Below are 22680 nucleotides of genomic sequence, written 5' to 3'. Positions count from 1 at the left end.
ACTTTGGGGGGGTTTGGGTAGATGACAGACCACAAATGACAGCCATGGTGGTTAGAGTGGGAAGGACACAGAGGACATGCAAGTTATTGGGTGTGGAAAAAATAAAAAACTCCTTGGTCCATGTTTGAGAGATTTCTGAAAAGACTTATATTTATTTTCAGGTGTTTGAAGTAATTTTCTAACTGGGTTGACTTCACATAATGAGGCCATCTCACCATTCCAGTTGTAGTTGGGGGAGGTGTGTGATCCTTAGGTTGTTAATGCTATGAAAGGTTTTCCAGAGCACCCTCTAGCACTGGGGTGGGTTATGAATCTTGGCCTTTTGAATCCATAACATGTGCCTTTTCTGTCCTGGCTCTTTGTATTTATAATCAGGGACACAGTCTGTGAGAACAGAAAAGGGGGAACCAGGGGGGTAAGAGTCTAAGAGTCTAAGATGTATGAGGAAAATTCTTTAGAGAGACTCACTGAATCTTGGGATTTACCTGTTAAAAATGTGGGTTAAATAGTCTTCTTTTAGCATCACCCCATTATCTACTGGATTGAAATGCCTGTGTTTTAAAGTATAGCTTACATGCGTTCTTTTTATTTTGTAAGGATAGACAAACTTAGAATAGAATCAACACTTTCACATTGGTGGGCTCATAATGTGATGGGAACAAATATCTAATCGGATCTTATTAATGAAATTGGAAGAATAATTTCTAATGAGCAGCTTGCTCTGGAAATGAGGTGAAGAATGTGCTTGGACCACATAAGGGCAAAGCATAGCTCTAGGTTCACTATAGAGTCTTAGAATGGAACACCAACTCCCTTTCTCCTCTTCCTTCTTTTTCTCCTCCTGATTCCTGTTTGCTAATCTGTGTCAGTTGTCATACAGAAATGTAGAGTTTGCTGTCAGCTAATGTCTTAGTGAAGAACAAGTAAAGTTTCCTTTTCTCAAAATGTGACATGTCCACCCACTTCATGTGATCTGTTGGTATAAGCAAATCATACTATATGATTATAAGTATAAGTATATGATTATAAGTATGATTATAAGTATAAGTATAAGCCAGACATACTACTTTATCTGAATAAACCTGTGGGAGAATAGGTGTCCCATGTTGTCAGCAAATATTCAAGAAAGTGTCCCATTCTTGTTTTATACTCATTCTAATTTTGTTCTGGAGTCTCTGTCCTATTGAAGGTAACAGCTTTACCATGCAGACTTTTCAGGGTCTTATGACAGATATACATTTTCTGTGATTAGTTAACTTCTTTTCTTCTTCCCAAAAGGGAGTATGAAGGTTGGAGGAGTTTATGCTTTGTGTCACTGAGGTACAGGGTCCTTGTATTCTTCTCTTGCTCATTTCAGGACCTCACTTTATAGAGGGTAGCTTGATATATAGTCCTTAGGATAACTGGGTTTGAGGTTCCAATTAGGTTTCTGAAGAAATTGTTATTCTACCCCTGCCCCATTCATATCTCCAATTCATTAATCTTACTCACATCTGTAAAGTTCTCTCTGCCAAAACATATTCACAGTTTCTGGGGCATAGGACACAGCCATACTTTGGGGCTGATTATGTGTGGTGTCTCCTGCTGCTTTGGATCTCTCTAGGTGATTATAGGGAGAAGCAGGGATGTTTCTCCTTGCAATACTCCATGATATAGGGAAGAAAATTCATTACATTCTTTCACTAGATGTATGTCTTTCTTGCTTTGAACTTTTCTCTTTCCTTCCTTGAATCTTCTCCATTACCTCTTGATGGGGCAAGATTTATCTGGTGCCATATCCTGAGTTCTCCTCACCCATAGCTGAGAGTCATCCTCCAAGTGCAACTCCACCAAGTTTTATTGCTCTACCATGGTTTTGAATCAGTCTGCAAGTTCAGTTCAGCCTGTTCGTTATAAGTAAATGGAGGCCTTGGAAATTTTGATCTCCTCAGTTCTTTCTCAAGAAAACTTAGTTTTCAGGATGGTTGTGTGGCTAGGATTGAGAAAGAATATTTTGATAATGAAATCTGTGCAAAAAGTCTTCTTTTTAGGACAGTACCCAGTTCCTCAATGGTGTTAAACTTTATGGCTTGGGTTTCATGGGAATACTGTAGCATGATGGCTGTGGGTGTATGAGAGAGAGTGTTAGCATGTGTGTGTGCAAGAGGTGGGGGAGACTGTGAGTGAAAAATAAATTAATCAGGTGAATGCTTCCAAAACATTTTTCCCTATAACTCTTGGTTCAGTGTATTTCAGAGATAGGTACCAACACTGGTCTGTACAGTCTCCTCAAGTCTCTGATTTGTTGTTCACATTTGTGCAATGTGGTTTTCTTGTAGATTGGCGGAAGGAGAAGTTCCAGGCCTGTGAGTTACTTCTGTTGTTTGGGTGCTCCTACTGCTATCCCATGGCTGCTGACATCTCCTTCAGCTTGCTGTGGTGATACAGATGCTGGCATCATCAGTGGTGGGGGGGATGGGGCTGTGAAATCATGTATCTGAGATTACTGGGTGTGACTGATACTGGATATATATGGGTATTCTTCAGTGTTGGAGTCCTGTCTGGCCTCAAGTGCCCTGTGACATGTCTAACCCCCAGATCAGTCTTATGCTTACTTCTTCCTGTTGGAAGCTGTGTGCTTGAGGCAGAAGGCTCTCATCTCATGAGCTTTAGCCCTCCTTGCATGCAGCTAGGTGTCTGGTGGTGGGGTGGTGGTTGTATGCCTTGTTATGTGGTAGGGTAAGTCCTTGAATGATTGGTAACTGTTTCTGCAGTGTCTGTCAGTCTGGATCCAGAGTCTGCCCATTCCAGCCTTGATGTCTCTGATGACAAGACTAGTGTGACCTTCAAGAACTCATCCAGCAACTCAGATTATGGAGTCTCTAGTGTCTTGGGTCATGAAGGCATCACATCAGGGTGCTGTTACTGGGAGGTGGAGATCAGGAATACAAAAAGAAGTGAGTGGGCACTGGGGGTCTGTAGGAAAGATGTGGAGAGGAAAGGCTGGTACCAGGAATCCCCAGAAAAGGGGTTCTGGGCGGTGGGGGTGTATGGAAATGAATTCTACCGCCTCTCTGCTAATGGAGAACACATTGAGCCAATTCCCCAGAGGGTAGGGGTTTTCCTGGATCTGAAGGAAGGGGATGTCTCATTCTACAACATGACTGATGGTTCCCACCTTTTCTCCTTCTCTCTCACTTCCTCCTCTGGGACTCTGTTTCCATACTTCAGGTTGAGGGAAGGAGATGTGTCCCTAACCATCTGCTCTGGGGTGGGTGGGCCTGTGCAGACCCCTGTACTTCTTAACAACCGTCCTTGTTCTTCAGAAGAGCCTGTGAGCCTCTCAGGGCAAGGGATCAGTTCAGGCTGTGGTGTTGATGGTGATGTCCCAGGGGCTGAGTCCCCATTACTTCCCTGTGGTCCTGAAGCTATGTCCCCATAATGCTCCAACCCTGTCCCAGGTTCCTCATGGTGGCTTCTCCTGGAGCTGCAGATTCCCAGGGGTACTAGCTTCTGAAGTTAGTCCTGAAGGACTGGGTGTCTTGCCCTTCTTTTCTGGTATAGACTGCTGGGCTGAGGTTATGAGAATAGTTGGTTCATGCCTTATTTTCAGGTATTAGAAGATAACTGTTGACTTTTTCAGCTGTAATGGGTTTGGCTGAATTTTGCTATTGGAAGTCATGTTTCTTTTGATAATGAACATTATTTCATGGAGTCTTTGTATTGTTTTGATATGTAATGAGATGAGGTCTGAATTATTCTGAAGAATTAAATGGGTTTTATCTTATATAGTTTGAGTTGTGCAGATGAACCCAGAGACTACAGGTGGGTTACCTGCTCTATTTAGGTAATGTGCACTCTGACTAAAAAACATTGTCCATCTAAACATTTCTGAAGAAATGTATGGCTAATGGACTTGAAGAAGAGTGGAGTGTAATATTCTATTGTACATGCTTCCTATTCTGGAATGGATGAGACATACTTATCTTAACGAACATTAGTAAATATTTGTTTTTTCTGAAATACTGGTGCTGCATTAATTCAGGGAATGGAAAAAATGAGAATTTCGGTTTCCTTGTGAGTCAACAGCAGTTGGAAAGAACAGAACTGCTACCAGAATAAATGAAGATGAGAGGGTAGGGGTTTTCCTGGACCTGAAGTGTGATTTTATGCGAGTTGTCCATGGTAATATTTCAAATACAGTCTCTAGGTAATAGAATAGTCAAATGAGTGTGGCTGGACTTAAGGAATAAATATAACTGATGCAATGCCTGAGACTGCCTGTTTGTTCCATTTTGGGGAAAGAGTGAGAACTTTTTCACTTTTAAGTGTAGCCCTGTAGATGGGTGAAAATGTGGAGTTGTTGTGTTGTTATATGGAAGTTCCAGTGTGAGTAAATGGTGTATGTGGAAGCTGAGGAACTAAAAGTGTGAAATTTTCCCCTTATCAATTCATCGCCTTTTGATTCAGATCTATCCTGTATGTGCCCTATTTGTTGATACTGGAGGTCATAAATGTTTCCTTTTTGCCATTTGGCACATTTGGCACTGCCTTTGTCAGTTAGTGCACTGTTGGGTTTGGCCAGCAAACTCTGAGATGGCGAATGTAAACATTACTCTAGACGCCTTCATAGGAGAAAGGAGAGGCCTGGGGATCAGACACTTTAGTGGCAAAAGACCTCGAGCCAAGCTTTATCTCCAGTTTCATTGGGGTCATATCAATACACTAAGCACAAGCACAAAGCAAGGAGGAAAGTATAGTCTTAATGGTCAGGACAATAATATATGGGGCAGTGTGTGAGAAGGGCAAGGAGGCCAGGAGTTCATGAAGTACATGAGCACCACATGTGCCTGTTTCTTCTTGAAATTTATACATATAATCCCTATATGAGAGCCTTGAGCCACAGTAAGAATGTGGCTGCTTTCAGCCAAGAAATTTTAATGGAGGCATAATGTTCTGGGCAATCCTCCTTTGTTTTTCAATTATTCTTATCCAGGGAGGTGTATACAAGTCAGATTTTGTCTATGTAGACACTGAATTCCTACAGGGCACCAGAGGGAACACAATAAGATGTAGCAGGAGTAAAACCTTTAAAAAAAAAAAAAGATTTTATTTATGTATTTGTCATAGAGAGATTGAGTGAGCACACACAGGGAGAGGGGCAGGCAGAGAGAGAAGCAGACTCCCTGCTGAGCAGAAAACTCAATGCAGGACTCCATCCCAGGACCCTGGGATCATGACCTGAGCTGAAGGAAGACATTTAACTGAGTGAGCCACCTATGTTTCCCACTTTTGGTATTGATTACCCCTTGATCTTACAATGCTACTGACAGTGACCTGGAGAAGATTTATCTTCCCTTGCCTTTGGGTGAATGAGTATAGCATTGTAGCAGGTTGTTTCTAGAGGGCTGCCTCCTAGGGAGTCTTACCAGTTCTTTAGTGAGGGTTTTCCTGCCCAACAGGCTTCATCTGCAGCTTGTTGGTGAATTTCTTTCTTTCAACATTGTCCCACCTTGTCCAATAAACAGAATGTCAGTCTTCTTCTTTCAAAGGTATTTCATCTTTTGGATGCTCTACCTCAGCCCTAGATGTAATGTTTGCTTCCTATATCTTCTACTTCTGGTTTCCATAGAGCTTTCTTTTATTTCTTTCATAATTAAATACCTCTTTCTTAATAATTCTTTATATCAGATTTTCCCTGTTAACATGAGTGATGTGGTTTCTGCCTCCTGACTGGAGTGATACAAACATCTAAACTAAACTCTGTCTTGGAGGAGGGCATTGCACTGCTCATAGTACATGGGAAAGGATAGTGGAGGAATTTTTAAATTTATCAAAATGTTTGCCCCAACAATAAAGTCATAAATATACTCTCTGTGATCTTTGTATATATTTTAAATACTCTATGTGGTAATATATTATCTGGATTACTTTTAGATGGGTTATGGGTATATTTCCTTTGAAATGGAGAGTAAAGGAAGATATGGATGTGATATGAATTATCTGCATAAAAAAGAGAAATCTTTTGAAACTAGTGGACCAGCTGCCCATGTAATTCCAGAAAGAATGGCTAAAACCATCATTCCTGGGAGGAGTGAGGTCAGCATCATCGCAGAATGAATCCTTCCATTTGTCTCCCTCTTTCTGTTTACAACTAGTTAGATTCCAAAACCCAACAAAGGTTCGTCTGCACAGCACACCAGAGGCCAAAGAGATCCATCCATGTTTACATCTGAAGCAGTGTGGATTGTGCGTCATGGAGACGAGAGCCCAGGCAGCATGGTAGGGCCCGTTACCTGATTTTTACAGTAGTGGTAACACTCACTTGTGACTCCTATGGCCAAGAAGGTGGGGCTGAAAAGGAGTGAGTGAAAGGTTACTTGGCTCTGTGGGCTGTGGCTGGAGGACCCCATAGCTATGAAGCCACAGAGCAGGGTCCTCTGAGGTAGGACATCTGTGACCAGGAGGGGACAGTGGTGGGAAGGAAAAGGCAAGGGAGGGAGGCAGAGAAGAAACACTTTGTGTACTGTCTCCTCTGAGAGTTCAGCAAGAGAACTTCGAGCTCCATGGGCCTCCTGAACTTGAAGGTCCTCCTCCTAGAGTGTGGGGCATGCCCCAAACCAAAGAGGCTTAGTACATACTGGGCCCTCCAGAGTTGCCAGCCTCCTCCTTTTTTTTTTTTTTTTCTTTAAGCATTGTCTATGCAGCCAGTAGGGTTACTCTGGAAAGAAAAACCAAAAACTTGTTCTCTTCTGCCACCTGCTGTAATCTTCAAACTACTTGGCGGAAGAAAATCTCATTAAAGAGCATGAAAAATCATGGTAATATGGTTTTGCTAAAAGAAAATGACAGTTCTCCAGCCACCAAGCCTACATTTACAGAAGATTGTTATCTAAGTAATAGAGAATTCAAAATAGCTGTCAGAACAGAATTCAACAGGATACGAGAGAATCAGGCAATTCAATGAAGTCAGTAATAAAATGAATGGATAGAAGAAGTACTTTACCCAAGAGACTGAATTTCTAAAAAAGAACCAAAGAGAAAATTCTGGAGCTGAACTCAGTAAATGAGATGAAGAATGCATTAGAAACATGGGAAATAGAGCAGATTGGGTGGAAGGAAGAATACATGATCTGAAAGGTGGAATCTAGAAATGATTCAGGTGGAAGTGAAGAGAACTAAGGTTTATTATTATTTTTTTAAGTGAAGAAACCCTGGGGTGCCTGGCTGCTTCAGTTAGTGTAGCATCTGACTCTTGATCTTTGGGTTGTGACCTAGAGCCCTACGTTTCATGTAGAGATTACTTAAAAGGAAAACAAGCTTAGAAAATGAAGAAGTCTTGCAAGAGCTACCAGTCTCCATTAGGAAAGCCAGTTAAGAACAGTGGGTATACCAAAAGGAGAAGAGAAGGAGAAGAGGGGCAGAGTTGTTACTATGAAAGTGTTGACTGATAGCTTCCCAATCCTGGAAAAAGAAGTGGACATAGAATTCTGTGAAGTTAATATATAACCTTATTATCTCAATACAAAAATATCATCTCCAAGACACTTTACGATGACACTCAGAAACTCTGTGGGCCAGGAGAGTGGAATAACATACTCATAGCATTGACACATAAATATTGCCAGACAAGAAATCTGTATCAAGGATTTCTCTTTCAGACATGAAGGAGAAATAAAGACTTTCCCACACAAAGAAAACTTGAGGGAATTCCCCACCACTAGTCCTGCCTCCAAGACATATTGAGCGGAACTTTAATACTGTAATGAAAAGATGAAGGTACAGAGACTCTGAGTAAGCTGGCAGAAAGTCAGAAACTGTAACCTTATTTTAGAATAGGGCATTAAACACTTAATGATAACAGCAATGGCTAAAGTTATTAAAAATAGCTAAAGCTAAAAAAAAAAAAAGCTAAAGTAAAAATGAACAAGAGGAAACTAATTAGACCTAAAAATATGTGGGAAAGAGATGACAAAATTTTAAACTGAGTCGAGACACCTGGTTCTTGGACTATTCTTGAAAGCTTATGCAGAACTATATTGTATTAGTTGCATTATTACCTTAGCTGCACGTTATGTTTTATTACCTACCAAGGGCGTTTTTGCATCTCTTAACCTCATGCATGATCAATCATTTACTTTGCTTTTCACCCCTACTCCTTGTTTACCCACTGATTATAGAAACCTAATGGGGAGTGGAAAGAAACGTTTGTCTCAAAATGATCTGACATACCTGACTATTCCAGGTCCTGAATGGGGTGCCTTATTTTCTGGAAGAATATAGAGCTCCAGATTGTTTCAAGGCCCACCCTCTCAAGGTTTCCAGAAACACCTCATCGTCCTCTCATACATTCACCTCCTTCCCCAAACAAGTAGTGGCTGTCCACTTTCCAGCAGAGAGCAATGCGGCTTTGGGAATGCAGCTTTAGCCAGCCTTCTCACTGGGCTTTCCTTGTGATAATGAAGATTTCTTTGCCTCAAAACCCATGTCTCAGACATTAGCTTACTGGGCACTGGGTGCTCAGCTTGTCTGAGTTTGTAACACAATCAATAGGTCAAAGAGGAAATCAAAAGGGAAATAAATAATGGTCTCAAACAAGTGAAAATGAAAATATATCAAATTTTGTGGGTTGCAGTAAAAGCAGTTCTGAGAGGAAGTTGAGAGCAACAGAAAATGAGAGCTATCTCAAATAAACAATCTACCTTTACCCTTCAATGACTAGAAAAAGAGGACCAAATTAATCCTGAAGTTAACAAAAGGAAAGAAATAATAAAAATCAGAGCAGAAGTGAAGGAACTAGAGGCCAGAGAAACAATAGAAAGGATCAATGAAACTAAAAGCTGGTTCTAGAAGATGATGAACACAAACTGGCAAAAAGTTAGTCTAAGAAGAAAAGTGACATAGTATTCTATGGTGACTAATATAATAAAAAGAGGAAGAAATAAAAGAGGGTTATTACAATGGATAGGACAGGAATATGTAGAGTCATGGAAGACTATGAATAATTGTATACCTACAAATTATATATCTAAAGGAAATGGGTCCATTCCTAGAAACACACAACTGACCAAGACTGACTTAGGAAGATGTAGACAACCTGAACAGACCAGTCTAGTCATCTGAGAGGCACAGGTGGAGGCTAAGCGCAGGAAGACAGGCTTGTAGTAGAAACACAGACACCAGAGAGCGTGGGGTTGATGAACACATGGGGGCTACAGGCCCCCATATTGCAACTGGCATACACAAGGGGCTCTCCTTATGGCCATTCTCTGCCCACTGATAACCAGATGAGCCCTGACCTGGCTGAGTTCCAAAAGACCCCTCAACTTGCTTCTGTATTCATTGTGGAGCCCTGGGCACCAGGAACTTTGGAAAAGTTACAGAGAGATTCCAGAAAAATTGTGTCCCCACTCTTTCACCTATCCCTGCCAGAAAGACAGCTCTCCCTGGGGTCCTGCCTATTTGTCTCTTCCCCCAGAGCCCAGCTGGTGGAGGATGTGTCTGGTATAATGTCCCTGCAGAGAAGGGGCAGGTCTTTCTACTACCATCTGACTGAATAGGACAAGTACTGACTCTGCCTTCACACCAGTGTGAGGAACCTCAGCCCTCAGGACACTTATCCAGGCCCCGCCCCTCCTAGCATCCTGCACAGCCACACCATGGGAGGTTTTCTGAATGGCAAAGTGCACTCCAAAGTTCCTGTTATTGAAGCGAACTTGTTAGTGGACCAAGATTTGTTGAAACCACGCCATGCTTGGAAGCTGTCCTTATGTTCTTCCTGATCTTAGTCCTCTGAACTCCCTGCAATGAACACCTTTTTGATGTTAATCAGAGCACCATGTGCTCCCTGACCAGCCTGCCAATGTGCCTGTCCTTCCACCAGCCATGAACACAGGAAGCCCCCTACCTGATCTTATCAAGCTGCACTTTTCCCTGGCACTTCTCATCCCCCAGGGCCCTGAGGAGACAGCCTACCCCAGCCTGAGTGAGGGCATCAGTACCTCCAAATGAAGATACAGCATGGTCCACCTTAGCCACCACTCCAGCCAGTGCCTGGACCAAGCTTGGATTTTACTCCCTGCTCAGCTACCCATCCTGTGGTCTTCCCTGAGCAATCCCAACCCCTAGGTTTCCTGAAGCAGTCCCCACCCCCATGTTCAAGGCTCTGATAGCCAACCCTTACTGTCAGCCTCCTCCCTGGGCCACCTGTTACTCAGTGCTCTGGCTCTCTCATCCTCCAATTCCTCCACCTCTGCTTCCTCTCCTGTGCTGGGTGCCCCCCTTACCCAGCTGCTTCCACTGGAATCCCTTCCTGCCACCACCATGTGCCCCTCAGCCTCCTGAGTTTGTCCAAGGGCCCAGCTGACACCCAAGAGCAGCTGCCCAAAATGTTTGTGACAACAATGTCTTTGCTTTGTCCTGCATCACTCAGGGTGTCCCCCTGGAAACCAACAAACTGTGCAGTGACCAGAGGCTGCCTCCATACCCATATAGCTCCCCAAATTTGGTTCTGCTCACCCAGCCACCTACCCCAAAGCCTCTACAGCATCCAGCGATGTTCTCTCAGGCCTGCTCAAAGCAACCTTCAGGTGGGCAACCTTGGGGCAGCCCACCATACTGTGGGACACTATACCCACCCAGCTCAATGGGCATGAGCAAGCATTTTACCATCAGCCATTGAGGGACTTCAGCCTGGGAAATCTGTTTCCTCACAGCGTGTTCTTTGATGACTGCTTGCTCTGACTTGTTTGTCCCCTGCTGTGCACACACTCTGTCTCAGCAGCAGGAACAGTTTAGCATGAAAGCCCATCAACCATCCTGGTGTTGGACCCCCTAGCTTTTCTGAGGGGCCTTTATTTTTAGGGGACAATGGGCCAATTAGTGGCCTACAGGACCCCCATGCCCTCAACCACCAGAACTTGACTCTCTGTTCCTGCCATGGCTCAGGGCCCAACATCATCCTCCCAGGAGAGTCCTCCCCAGGTTATTGTAAGGAAATTGTGGCAGCCCAGGCTGGAGTGACTGCAGATGCTGGCGAGGATGTGGAGAAAGGGGAACCCTCCTACAATGTTGGTGGGAATGCAAGCTGGTGCAACCACTCTGGAAAACAGCATGGAGATTCCTCAAAAAGTTGAAAATAGAGCTACCTTATGACCCAGCAATTGCATGATTGGGTATTTACCCTAAGGATTAAAAACATAGTGATCCAAAGGCTCACATGCACCCAAATGTTTATAGCAGCAATGTCCCCAGTAGCCAAACTATGGAAAGAACCTAGATGTCCATCAACAGATGAATGGATAAAGAAGGTGTGGTATATATATATAATGGAATACTATGCAGCCATCAAAAGAAACGAAATCTTGCTATTTGTGATGATGTGGTGGAACTAGAGGGTATTATGCTTAGTGAAATAAGTCAATCAGAGAAAGACAACTATCAGATGATCTCCCTGATATGAGGAAGTGGAGATGCAATGTGGAGGGTTTGGGGGGTAGGAAAAGAATAAATGAAACAAGATGGGATCGGGAGGGAGACAAACCACAAGAGACTCTTAATCTCATAAAACAAACTGAGGGTTGCCAGGGGGAAGGGGGCAGGGAGAAAGTGGTGGGGTTATGGACATTGGGGAGTGCTGTGAAGTGTGTAAACCTGGTGGTACACAAACCTATACCACTGGGGCTAATAATATATTATATGTTTATTAAAAAATGTAAAAAATTTGATAACAAAACAAAAAAACCCAAAAACTCCCAAAAGAAAACCTCGTGATCAAATGTCTTCAATAGTGAATTCTAATGAACATGCAGCGGAAAATTAATACCAATACTCCTCAAACTCTTCCAGAATGTTAAGGAAGAGGCAACAATTTCAAATTCATTTTACAAAGGCAGTATTATTTGGATAGGAAACCAGATAAGGATAACACCAGATCAAAAAAGCAATAAACCAGTATCCTTGAATACAGATAGAAAATTCTCAGTAAAATGTTATCAAACTGAGTTCATACATTAAACAAAGTAGACACCATGACTAAATGGGATTTATCTGTGGGATTCAAGGGTAGTTGAACCTACAAAGATCAATAAATGTAATTGAGTATACCAAGAAAATGAAAGATAAAAATCACATGATCATCTCAAAAGTTGCCCAAAGAAATTAGACTAAATATACCATTCTTTTATGATAAAAACTCTTAACAGATTGGGTATAGAAGGAGCATACCTCTACATAATAAAGGCTACCTACAGGAATCCCACAGCAAATATTCTATTTAATGAAGAAAAATTGAAAGCATTTCCTCTAAGAACAGGAATATAACAAGGAAGGACACTCTCCCCACCTCTATTCAATATAGTAGCGGAATTCCTAGCTAGAGCAATTACGCAAGAGAAAGAAAAAAGCCTTCCACATCAGGAAGGAAGAAGTGAAAATGTCATTCTTTGTAAGTATCGTCTTACATACAGAAAAATCTGAAGAGTCAATTAAAAAATCTGTTGAAAGTAATCAATGATTCCATAAAGTGACATATTACAAATTGACTTACAAAAAACAGTGGCATCTTTTACACTAACAGTGAAGCATCAGAAAAGGAAAATAGCATCATAAACAATAAAATAGGAATATAAGTAACCAGGGAAGTGAAGAACCTGTACAATGAAAACTACAAGACTTTCCTGAAAGAAGTTGAAGACACAAACAAATGGAAATGATGAAGTTCTAGAACCTAGGTGAGGTTCGGTGGGCTGAGGTCCGGAGCTGATGACCAAGAAAGAATTCTTGAGACATCTTTAGTGCAAAATGGTGGTTTATTAAAGCACGGGGACAGGACCTGTGGGCAGGAAGAGCTGCTGCCCCGGGTTGTGAGGGATGGCAGGTTATGTACCCTGCAGTTGGGGGGAAGGTGAGGGGAAGGAAGGTTTCAATGGAGTTTTCATATGCTAAAGAGGGCTTACAAGGTGCCAGGATGTCTGAGGCCTACCAGAGGCCTTGCCCCTGCAGCTTGATCAATGTTGTCTTTAGACCAGCCATTAACATTAAAATAGTTGGGAGACTTTTTGGTGGGATGTCACAATCCTGCTATCAATCGTCTTTGTTAGTGAGATTTAGGACATTTGTAAGCCAAGGGAAACTCCTGTCTAGCAGGATTGTGAGCTCTGCAAGTTACCTATTTGCTTATTGTTCATGGCAGTCTGGGCTGCCTGAGGGATGCTACACATATGACTGAGGGGGAGCAGATAAAGGGGGGGGTGCAAGGCACCAGCTTTTGCTTTGTCTTCAGCCAGCCTCATGCTCCCTCATCAGAAACACATCCCATGTTTATGATTTGAAGAATTAATACTGTTGAAATGACCATATTACACAAAGCCATTACACAGTCAATCTGATCTCAATCAAAATACCAAAGACATTTCTTATAGAAATAGAAGAAATAATTCTGGAATTTGTGTGGAAACATAGGAAGCTCCAAATAGCCAAAGTGATGAAGTCCCAGAACCTAAGTCAGGTTCAGTGGGGTGAGGTTCGGAGCTGACGACTAAAGAAAGAATTCTTAAGACATCTTTGGTGCAAAATGGTGGTTTATTAAAGCACGGGGACAGGACCCGTGGGCAGGAAGAGCTCCTGCCCCGGGTTGTGAGGGTAGGCATGTTATATACCTCGTGGTTGGGGGGAGGTGGTGAAGGGATGGGAGATTTCAACAGAGTTTTCACATGTTAGGGAGGGCCTACAAGGTGCTGGGGGGGAGGCCTTGCCCTTATGGCCTGATCAATGTCATCTTTATGATGAGGGAGCAGGAGGCTGGCTGAGGACAAAGCAAAAGCTGGCGCCTTGCACCCCCTCTTCACCCGCTCCCCTCCATATGTGTGGCATTCCTCAGGCACCCCTGACTGCCATAAAACGATAAATGGTTGACTTGCAGGGATCGCAATCCTGCAGAACAGGAATCTCCCTTGCTCTACAGATGTCCTAGAGACCTAAACAGGGAGGTTACCTTATCAATAGCACAAATTTCCAGAGGCAAATAACTCTCGGTTCCTGAAGCCCTAATGTCTCCCTCCCACCATAAACTGGAGGAGACTGAGGTAGAAGGGAATGTAAATGACAGCAGGATCATAACACCCCACCAAGAATCTCCCAATTATCTTGATGTTAATGCCTGACCTAAAGACGACATTGATCAGGCCATAAGGGCAAGGCCTCCCTCCAGCACCTTGTAGGCCCTCCCTAACATGTGAGAACTCTGTTGAAATCTCCCATCCCTTCACCACCTCCCCCCAACCGCGGGGTATATAACATGCCTACCCTCACAACCCAGGGCAGCAGCTCTTCCTGCCCACGGGTCCTGTCCCCGTGCTTTAATAAACCACCATTTTGCACCAACGACGTCTTAAGAATTCTTTCTTTAGTCGTCGGCTCCGAACCTCCTCACCCCACCGAACCTGACTTAGGTTCTGGGACTTCATCATTTGGTCATCATATCTAACATCAAGATAGTTGGGAGATTCTTGGTGGGGTATTATGATCCTGCTATCATTCACATTCCCTTCTACCTCAGTCTCCTCCAGTTTATGGTGGGAGGGAGACATTAGGGCTTCAGGAACCGAGAGTTATTTGCCTCTGGAAATTTGTGCTATTGATAAGGTAACCTCCCTGTTTAGGTCTCTAGGACATCTGTAGAGCAAGGGAGATTCCTGTTCTGCAGGATTGCGATCCCTGCAAGTTAACTATTTATCGTTTTATGGCAGTCAGGGGTGCCTGAGGAATGCTACACATATGGAGGGGAGCGGATGAAGGGGGGGGGTGCAAGGCGCCAGCTTTTGCTTTGTCCTCAGCCAGCCTCCTGCTCCCTCATCATTCCCCCCTGAACAATTTTGATCCTTAAATCTTTAAGGTGGTTGGAGGTGGAAGGTCTCATCTTCTGTAACTTCTTCGTGCTGAATAGGGGCATAGAGCTGTCCCTACCTGCTTGGGTCAATATTGATCAGGGTAGGAACGTATAAGGGAATTACGAAAGGTGGAGGCAGCTGAATTCAGCGCTGACAGTGAAGAGGCGTCCTCGCGTGCGACAAAGATCGTCTGTCGTTATGAAGTCATTGTAGCAATGGAGTCTCGGCACCAAGTAGAGAAACATGGAACAAAGCAACATATTAAGGTTAATAAAGTGATAAGAATAAGGAGCCCGAAAAGGAGATTTGGCCATAGCCCTCCTTCAAGCCAGGAACTTATCATTCACTGAGAGAGAGAGAAGGATCTTGTAGAGCCTTAATCTAGGCATTCATATCCTTTATTATTCCTGTGACATTTTTGTGATAGTCTGGGATGTACACGCAACATTCTGTCTTGATAATTGCGTATGTGCCACCCTGGGCTGCTGTCAGGACATCTAAGGCCAACCTATTTTGTAGGACTGCCTTGTGTATTTGTGAGACTTCGGTATTAAGTAGGGAGATTAGCTGGAGTGGTGATAGTTTTAGCAAATCCTAAAGGCAAATCCTTATCCACCCTGGAGGAAGCCAGGGCCACAGGTTAGTTCCACATATCCAGTGGGTTCCGTTTGGAGCTGGCCATCTAATGCCAGGTCGCCTTACCCAGTCAGTAGCAAACCAGTCAGTAGTCTGGAGTACTATTATTTGGGAACACATTTCTAATGATAGCTATCCTCGATGTCATGTGTTATTTGCCCAAGTACCATATGTATGATTCTTTTGTTCCCAGCATAAAACTGCCTTTTGACTGAGCCGTCTAATTGTGGGTGTAAGCCACAAATATGTACCCCAGATCTGATATATGCCATCTTCAGTATAGCGATAAGGAGGGTTTCGTAACTTAGGCCCATATTTGATTGGGGAGTAATGGCTTGATACCAATCCCCTTTCCTTCCAAATAGCTCCATGGGCATGTAAGTACCAAGAAAGCTTATTTGGAGTCAGTGTTAATGTTTATTCTTAGGCTTTGGCAATTGCAAAGTGCTAGTGAGCACTATGGCATACCTAGCTTATCTTATTCTTTCTGTGAAAATTACTGTCATCAGAAAACCAACTGTCATTCATATTTTTAACAGGGGCATCTTAAATCTGGTCATATAGAGTAAGCAAGATCAATAACCTTTTTTGCTCTATAGAGAAAGAAGTACAGTGGTCAGGTTCAGGCATACAGGTAACTAGGTTTAAAGTTTGACAAGTTTTGAGTACTATTTCTGGCATGTCTGTTAGTGTAGCCCAGTATTTAATAAGTTGGCCTCCATCATCCATTGGTGGCCTTTGGCTTCTAAGACAAATCTGGACCTGATGTGAAGTCATTACACTCAAGGACTGTCTCATAGTGAGCTTTGAGGCTCTTTTATGAGGGCTGTTCTATGCTTAGCTAAAGCATCTATTTGCAATTACACCTCAACAGAGGTGGCCTCTAGGATAAATATGACTAAGGGATGATAAGAAGACCTTTGAGTGGTCCAGGCTTAACAATATCCTGATTACAGAGGATCACTGGCAAGTGAGAAAACTTGTCAAGAGATAAGGGGAGTCCCCCATGCATCATCCAATCCACTCATAAAGAAAGTGGGGTCATCCATTATGTCCACAAGTCCATAGTTAATCCTATGGAGTGTGGTATGCTGGCTTTTAGGCAATTTCATTATCCCAGCCACACACAAGGTGTTAGTTAAGTTATACAATTGTAGGGGAATCAATCCCATTTTCCAGTCGTTTAATCATGTGCTATGGGGTCTGCTAATATCCCCACAAAATAAAAAAAAAAACAAGAAGATCATCTAAATGAGCTATTGTGTAACTTCTCTTAAGTTTACCTCAAATTGTTTAGCTTAGGTAAACAAACATTTAAAGACAATCAAATCTAGAATTTAACATCCATAAAGGTGTGTTACTAAAACACAATTTTTTTCTCTCTAAAATAACCCTCATTTACAGAGATAGCCAAATCAAGACTAATTCACTTGAGAAACAAGTCCAGTTTTAACAAACTTGGCCTATTATTTACATAAGCTCAGCAAGAACCGTTGAGTGTGATCATATAGATCTTTTAGAATCTGCTTTGCTGGAACTTCTTATAAGGAATCTCTAGGTTGAACTTTTAGTAGCCTCTCCGGGCCAGAAGCCAAGCCCTGTACTTGCCATCAGGCATGCCTGCAATACCTGTCGATTTGGGCAAACTCCTCTTCTGAGGCTGCACCTACCAAGGAGTGACATTCTTTACTCACCTGGTGAGGCTGCTGGGAACTCTGTAAGCAAGGTATCAGGCCAACAGTCCCAAGGGGCTTTATGGCTCCAGGTTTCATAAAGTCAACCTTAGTTCCTTTAAACTGTCTGGTCATATCTGAGTCTTTTCAAATATGACATCCCAGTCAAAGCCTTGGTAAAATAACCAGTTTCCAATGGTGTCCTGTTACAAGGAGAACAGATTCTTATTGCACTTATGCAAATGACTGATTGCCATGGAAGAAAGAATACTTACTGAGACCTTTTGGTTTCAGAGGGTTCAGATAGAGAGAAAAGGTGAATGCTTTGAGCACTTTTACAAATGAGCACTTTTACATCTCTATAAGTTACAGATAACTAGGAGGGAGCATCCCTAGTCTGTAAGAGCAAACATTAGAGAGAACCAGCGATGTTTAAAGTAAGACAGAACATTAAGAGACACAACACTTTTAGTTCATTTAGTCCCATGTTACTAATTCTGGTGAATGCGGCTTTAGTCAGTTTTGCAAATTCTTACACATTTCAGTTTTAGGATTTTCAAGTATATCAAATATCTGTATTTGTCCTGAAAGTCATTTATAAGAATCTCCTTGAAGATAAAGCTCATTAAGAATAAGAGAATTAGGGGCGCCTGGGTGGCTCAGTGGGTTAAAGCCTCTGCCTTCGACTCAGGTCATGATCCCAGGTCCTGGGATCGAGCCCCGCATCGGGCTCTCTGCTCAGCCAGAGGCCTGCTTCCTCCTCTCTCTCTGCTTGCCTCTCTGTCTATTTGTGATCTCTGTCTGTCAAATAAACAAATAAAATCTTAAAAAAAAAAAAGAATAAGAGAATTAAAACAATTATAAATGAGAAAAACTCAGAATGGATATGGTTAGAGCTAAAGAGACACAGGAGTTTACAGTTTAGCTGCAAAGAAATCAGGTTATTTCTGTGATACATAACATTTCCATAATTATAGTATCAAGCGGTGATCTCTCAAAACGTTAAAACTTTAGGAAGTGCGTAGAATCTCTAGAATAGTTATAGTATTTTCCCAAATGTAATCCAAGGATTATCATTGGTTCAGTAGTACTTCATGAGCAACTTCACATACCAAGGAAAAGCCTGAGTTAAAGAGATTTACAATTTAAATCTTGTCAACATTTGCTAAAATTTTAGAAAGTTTTAAAGCACATGCCTAAGTATAATTAGGGTTGTTAAACACCTGATAAAACTGAACATAGAAACTGGTTTTTCTGGGCAGGCAAAGAGAAAACCATTTACATTTTTTTTTAAAGATTTTATTTATTTATTTGACAGAGAGAGATCACAAGTAGACGGAGAGGCAGGCAGAGAGAGAGAGAGAGAGATGGAAGCAGGCTCCCTGCTGAGCAGAGAGCCCGATGCGGGACTTGATCCCAGGACCCTGAGATCACGACCTGAGCCCAAGGCAGCGGCTTAACCCACTGAGCCACCCAGGCGCCCCCCATTTACATTTTCTTAACAGCAGATCAATTGATCTAAGAAAACATTGTCCTTTTGAACAGAGACAATTTCAGTCTTGTACCAATGTACCTTTAAAACCCATTCATTTCAATCTTAATCCATTCTTGACCATAGCTAAAATTCCTTTTCTGAAGATTTCCCTCACAAACCTTCTACAACTTTCCTTTGCATTCAGGTTTTGTCCCAAGCCATTTCCTCCCAAACAACCATCTCATTTAGGACAAAATTACCTTCCTTTACCTTCAACAAAATGTATTCCCATTCCTTAAATCTTTCTTACATATCTCCTACTTTCCTACATACAGAGTTTCCCTTATTTCCATCAGTCTTAGTTACACTAAGCAGAACTTTGTATTCTTAGAAACACCTTTAGTTATTAACCAATTGTGAACTGTTACAACAGAATTCTTCAGGTGGCCAATTTATGAATCAGTTAAGTGGCAAACAAGTTTACCAACAGATTTAAATACTCTTAGTTTCTTTGCAGTAAGAAGTCAAAAGCACAAACCTACATCCAGTAATTAATGACTTAGCATTTTATCCTGTTTGGTTAAGACCTAGATGTCCACAATTTAATTCCATTTGTCATCCAAGCAAACCTTTAAAACTTTCAGGTTACCAAAGACTTTGAAAGCTACTTCAGCAATTACCCATTAGAACTTTGAGACAGACAATTAACCATCAGTTTAGTCATTTCTTTGCTAACAAATTTTAACAAATAACATGAGCTTATTTGACCTTCAGTAAACTTTGATAGAATAAAAGTTTCACATTTACTGCTGTAACTTCAAAGACGCATCTTATCTTAATTAAACCAACAAACTTAACTTAGTTCCAATAGTGATTTACGTTCCACCTGGGCCCACTCCACTTTGAATGTTTAGCTGAGACATGCGTGGGAAGATCTGGAGTGGGGGTGTTAGGTCCAGGGGGTGCTCTTCTTGCTCCTTGACAGTGAAGAGAGAAGGAGCTGTGGTGCATGATCTAGAGGCTAGTCATGCAGGCTGCACACACGTTGGTGCAGAAACAGAAGGGGAAAACAGAGGAAACAAAGTGCTGCCAGGAGGCAGAGAAAAGATTCCCAGTTTTAGAGCTCATAAGCCCCAACAGAGGAGCAGACACCATGCTTTCCCACCAGCAAGGGGGAAGGGGTTAGGCAATCCAAGTCAGGCCAGAGAACACAGGGAAACTTCCCCAAAACAAAGAGAGTTTCAGCAGCTGCTTGGGAATATTCCTTATGGTCTCTGTCTCGAGTTAGACCAACCCCAGTTGGCTCCAGTTATAGCCATTAACACGGGAAGTGAGGGAGGGAGAAGCCCCCACATCTATTAGGAGAAACAGAGAAATAAAGCCAGAGTCCCCTTTGCTAGGGATGGCCCAGCAACCTGGGTTTACTAGAAGAAGGCTTATTTACGTAATTACCATCCAATATGTCAGGAGAAAGTTTACTAGCTGACTCATTTGGGCAAACACATTTCGCAAAAGCCCCTTAGTCTGGGGTCCTGGTGTAGAGCAATGAAGGCCTAGGTATGAGCAATGAAAGAATATCCTGGGTCCATTTGCCCTGTTTCCTGCAGAGATCTAACTGATAGTTCCCACTGAGGCCATGCAGTGTTACAAGTGCTCAGTCCTTTCCTAAATTTTGCAATCCAAATTATTTCCAGTGGGTTAAAAGGCACCCCAAGGTAGAGTCCTTGGGAACTGAAGAAGCCTACTGAGGCCATGCTTCCAGAAAAGTAATGAAGGTCCATTACCAAATCCCCCAACTCCTGGGTGGCGTCCCACACAGGGTATGTCAGAGGTTTTAGGTGTCAAAAGCGACCGGAGGCATCCCTCAAGATACGCTATTGATCACCATCCTGCCTTAAAAGGCCCTGGAGGGGTGCCAGCATCCCTCCACTTCCCCAAAAGGTAGATGCTGTCCTCCCCGTGGAGTGGCTGTCCTGTGCCCAAGAGAGACAACTTTCTATAAGAACAGGAATAAAGAGAGGGTATCAAGTTTCTGGGTCTTATTGCCATTCCTGCCAGGGTACTGGCTTACAGCCAAAAGGCAGATGCTCTCCTCCCTGTGGAGTGGCCACGGGCTAGAGGATTACAGCTTGAGCAATTGGCATGCAAGTTTCCAATAAGACCATACTCCTTGAAAAAGCCCTGGAATGAGAGTAAAGGAAAAGGAGAGAAAGTATTCACCAATTTGCACCGAAGCTCAGAGTTCAAATGTAAAGACTCACAAATATCCTGGCTGGCTCACCAAAAATGATGAAGTCCCAGAACCGAAGTCAGGTTCGGTGGGGTGAGGTTCGGAGCTGACGACTAAAGAAAGAATTCTTAAGACATCTTTGGTGCAAAATGGTGGTTTATTAAAGCACGGGGACAGGACCCATGGGCGGGAAGAGCTGCTGCCCCAGGTTGTGAGGGTAGGCATGTTATATACCCCGCGGTTGGAGGAAGGTGAGGGGAAGGGATGGGAGGTTTCAACAGAGTTTTCACATGTTAGGGAGGGTCTACAAGGTGCTGGGGGGGAGGCCTTGCCCTTGTGGCTTGATCAATGTTGTCTTTAGGTCAGGCATTAACATCAAGATAATTGGGAGATTCTTGGTGGGGTGTTATGATCCTGCTATCATTTACATTCCCTTCTACCCCAGTCTCATCCAGTTTATGGTGGGAGGGAGACATTAGGGCTTCAGGAACCGAGAGTTATTTGCCTCTGGAAATTTGTGCTATTGATAAGGTAACCTCCCTGTTTAGGTCTCTAGGACATCTGTTAGAGCAAGGGAGATTCCTGTTCTGCAGGATTGCGATCCCTGCAAGTTAACTATTTATCGTTTTATGGCAGTCAGGGGTGCCTGAGGAATGCTACACATATGGAGGGGAGCGGGTGAAGAGGGGGTGCAAGGTGCTAGCTTTTGCTTTGTCCTCAGACAGCCTCCTTCTCCCTCATCAAAAGCAATCCTGCAAAAAGTGAGCAACGCTGGAGGTAGCACATTTCCTCTTTTCAAACCATACCGCAAAGGCATAGTAACAGAATACAATGTGGTAATGGCACAAAAAGCAACATATGCATCAATAGAACAGAATAGAGAGACCAGAATTAAATCCCAAAACATGTGTTCAACCAATAACAGGTAAGGAAGCCAAGAACACCCAGTGAAAAGGATAGTCCCTTCAAGAAATGGTGCTGGAAACACTGGAGAAACACAAGTAGGACAATGAACTCTTTGGATCATCTACTCCTTTCAGAACATATTATCAATGTGCAGCTAATAAATATGCACAGACATTATACAGATTATAAAAAGAAATTCAACAATATGTTGAGAGTTAAGTTCAAAGCTTTCTAATAGAAGTTCCCTTTTTTTATAGTAGAAGTTCTACTGATGAGGGAGCAGGAGACTGGCTGAGGACAGAGCAAAAGCTGGCACCTTGCACCCCCTCTTCACCCGCTCCCCTCCATATGTGTAGCATTCCTCAGACACCCCTGACTGCCATAAAACGACAAATAGTTAACTTGCAGGGATCACAATTCTGCAGAACAGGAATCTCCCTTGCTATAACAGATGTCCTAGAGACCTAAACAGGGAGGTTACCTTATCAATAGCACAAATTTCCAGAGGCAAATAACTCTCGGTTCCTGAAACCCTAATGTCTCCCTCCCACCATAAACTGGAGGAGACTGGGGTAGAAGGGAATGTAAATGACAGCAGGATCATAATACCCCACCAAGAATCTCCCAATTATCTTGATGTTAATGCCTGACCTAAAGACAACATTGATCAGGCCATAAGGGCAAGGCCTCCCCCCAGCACCTTGTAGACCCTCCCTAACATGTGAGAACTCTGTCGAAATCTCCCATCCATTCCTCTCACCTTCCCCCAACCGCGGGGTATATAACATGCCTACCCTCACAACCTGGGGCAGCAGCTCTTCCCGCCCACGGTCCTGTCCCCGTGCTTTAATAAACCACCATTTTGCACCAAAGATGTCTTAAGAATTCTTTCTT

The 22680-nt window shown here is 42.9% G+C and overlaps 1 protein-coding gene and 2 pseudogenes across 1 annotated transcript in view; 2 read left to right on the top strand and 1 right to left on the bottom strand.

Moving 5' to 3' along the window:
* LOC116588967 (butyrophilin subfamily 1 member A1-like) overlaps positions 1-4096 on the top strand; it is a 35807-nt gene extending 31711 nt beyond the window's left edge. The window contains exons 7-8 of the mRNA XM_032340748.1: positions 2319-2418; positions 2754-4096. Coding sequence (XP_032196639.1) covers positions 2319-2418; positions 2754-3421 — 768 coding nt within the window. The 3' untranslated portion in view covers positions 3422-4096. The remainder of the gene's footprint in view (positions 1-2318; positions 2419-2753) is intronic.
* LOC116589409 overlaps positions 1-22680 on the bottom strand; it is a 245749-nt pseudogene that overhangs the window by 73302 nt on the left and 149767 nt on the right.
* Positions 9639-22680, top strand: part of LOC116587895 — a 75219-nt pseudogene continuing 62177 nt past the window's right edge.

This window comes from Mustela erminea, chromosome 4, assembly GCF_009829155.1.
Source record: "Mustela erminea isolate mMusErm1 chromosome 4, mMusErm1.Pri, whole genome shotgun sequence".
NCBI classification, from domain to species: Eukaryota; Metazoa; Chordata; class Mammalia; order Carnivora; family Mustelidae; genus Mustela; species Mustela erminea.
The sequence above is the reverse complement of the archived record's forward strand: the minus strand, read 5'-3'. Positions and strand labels throughout refer to the sequence as shown.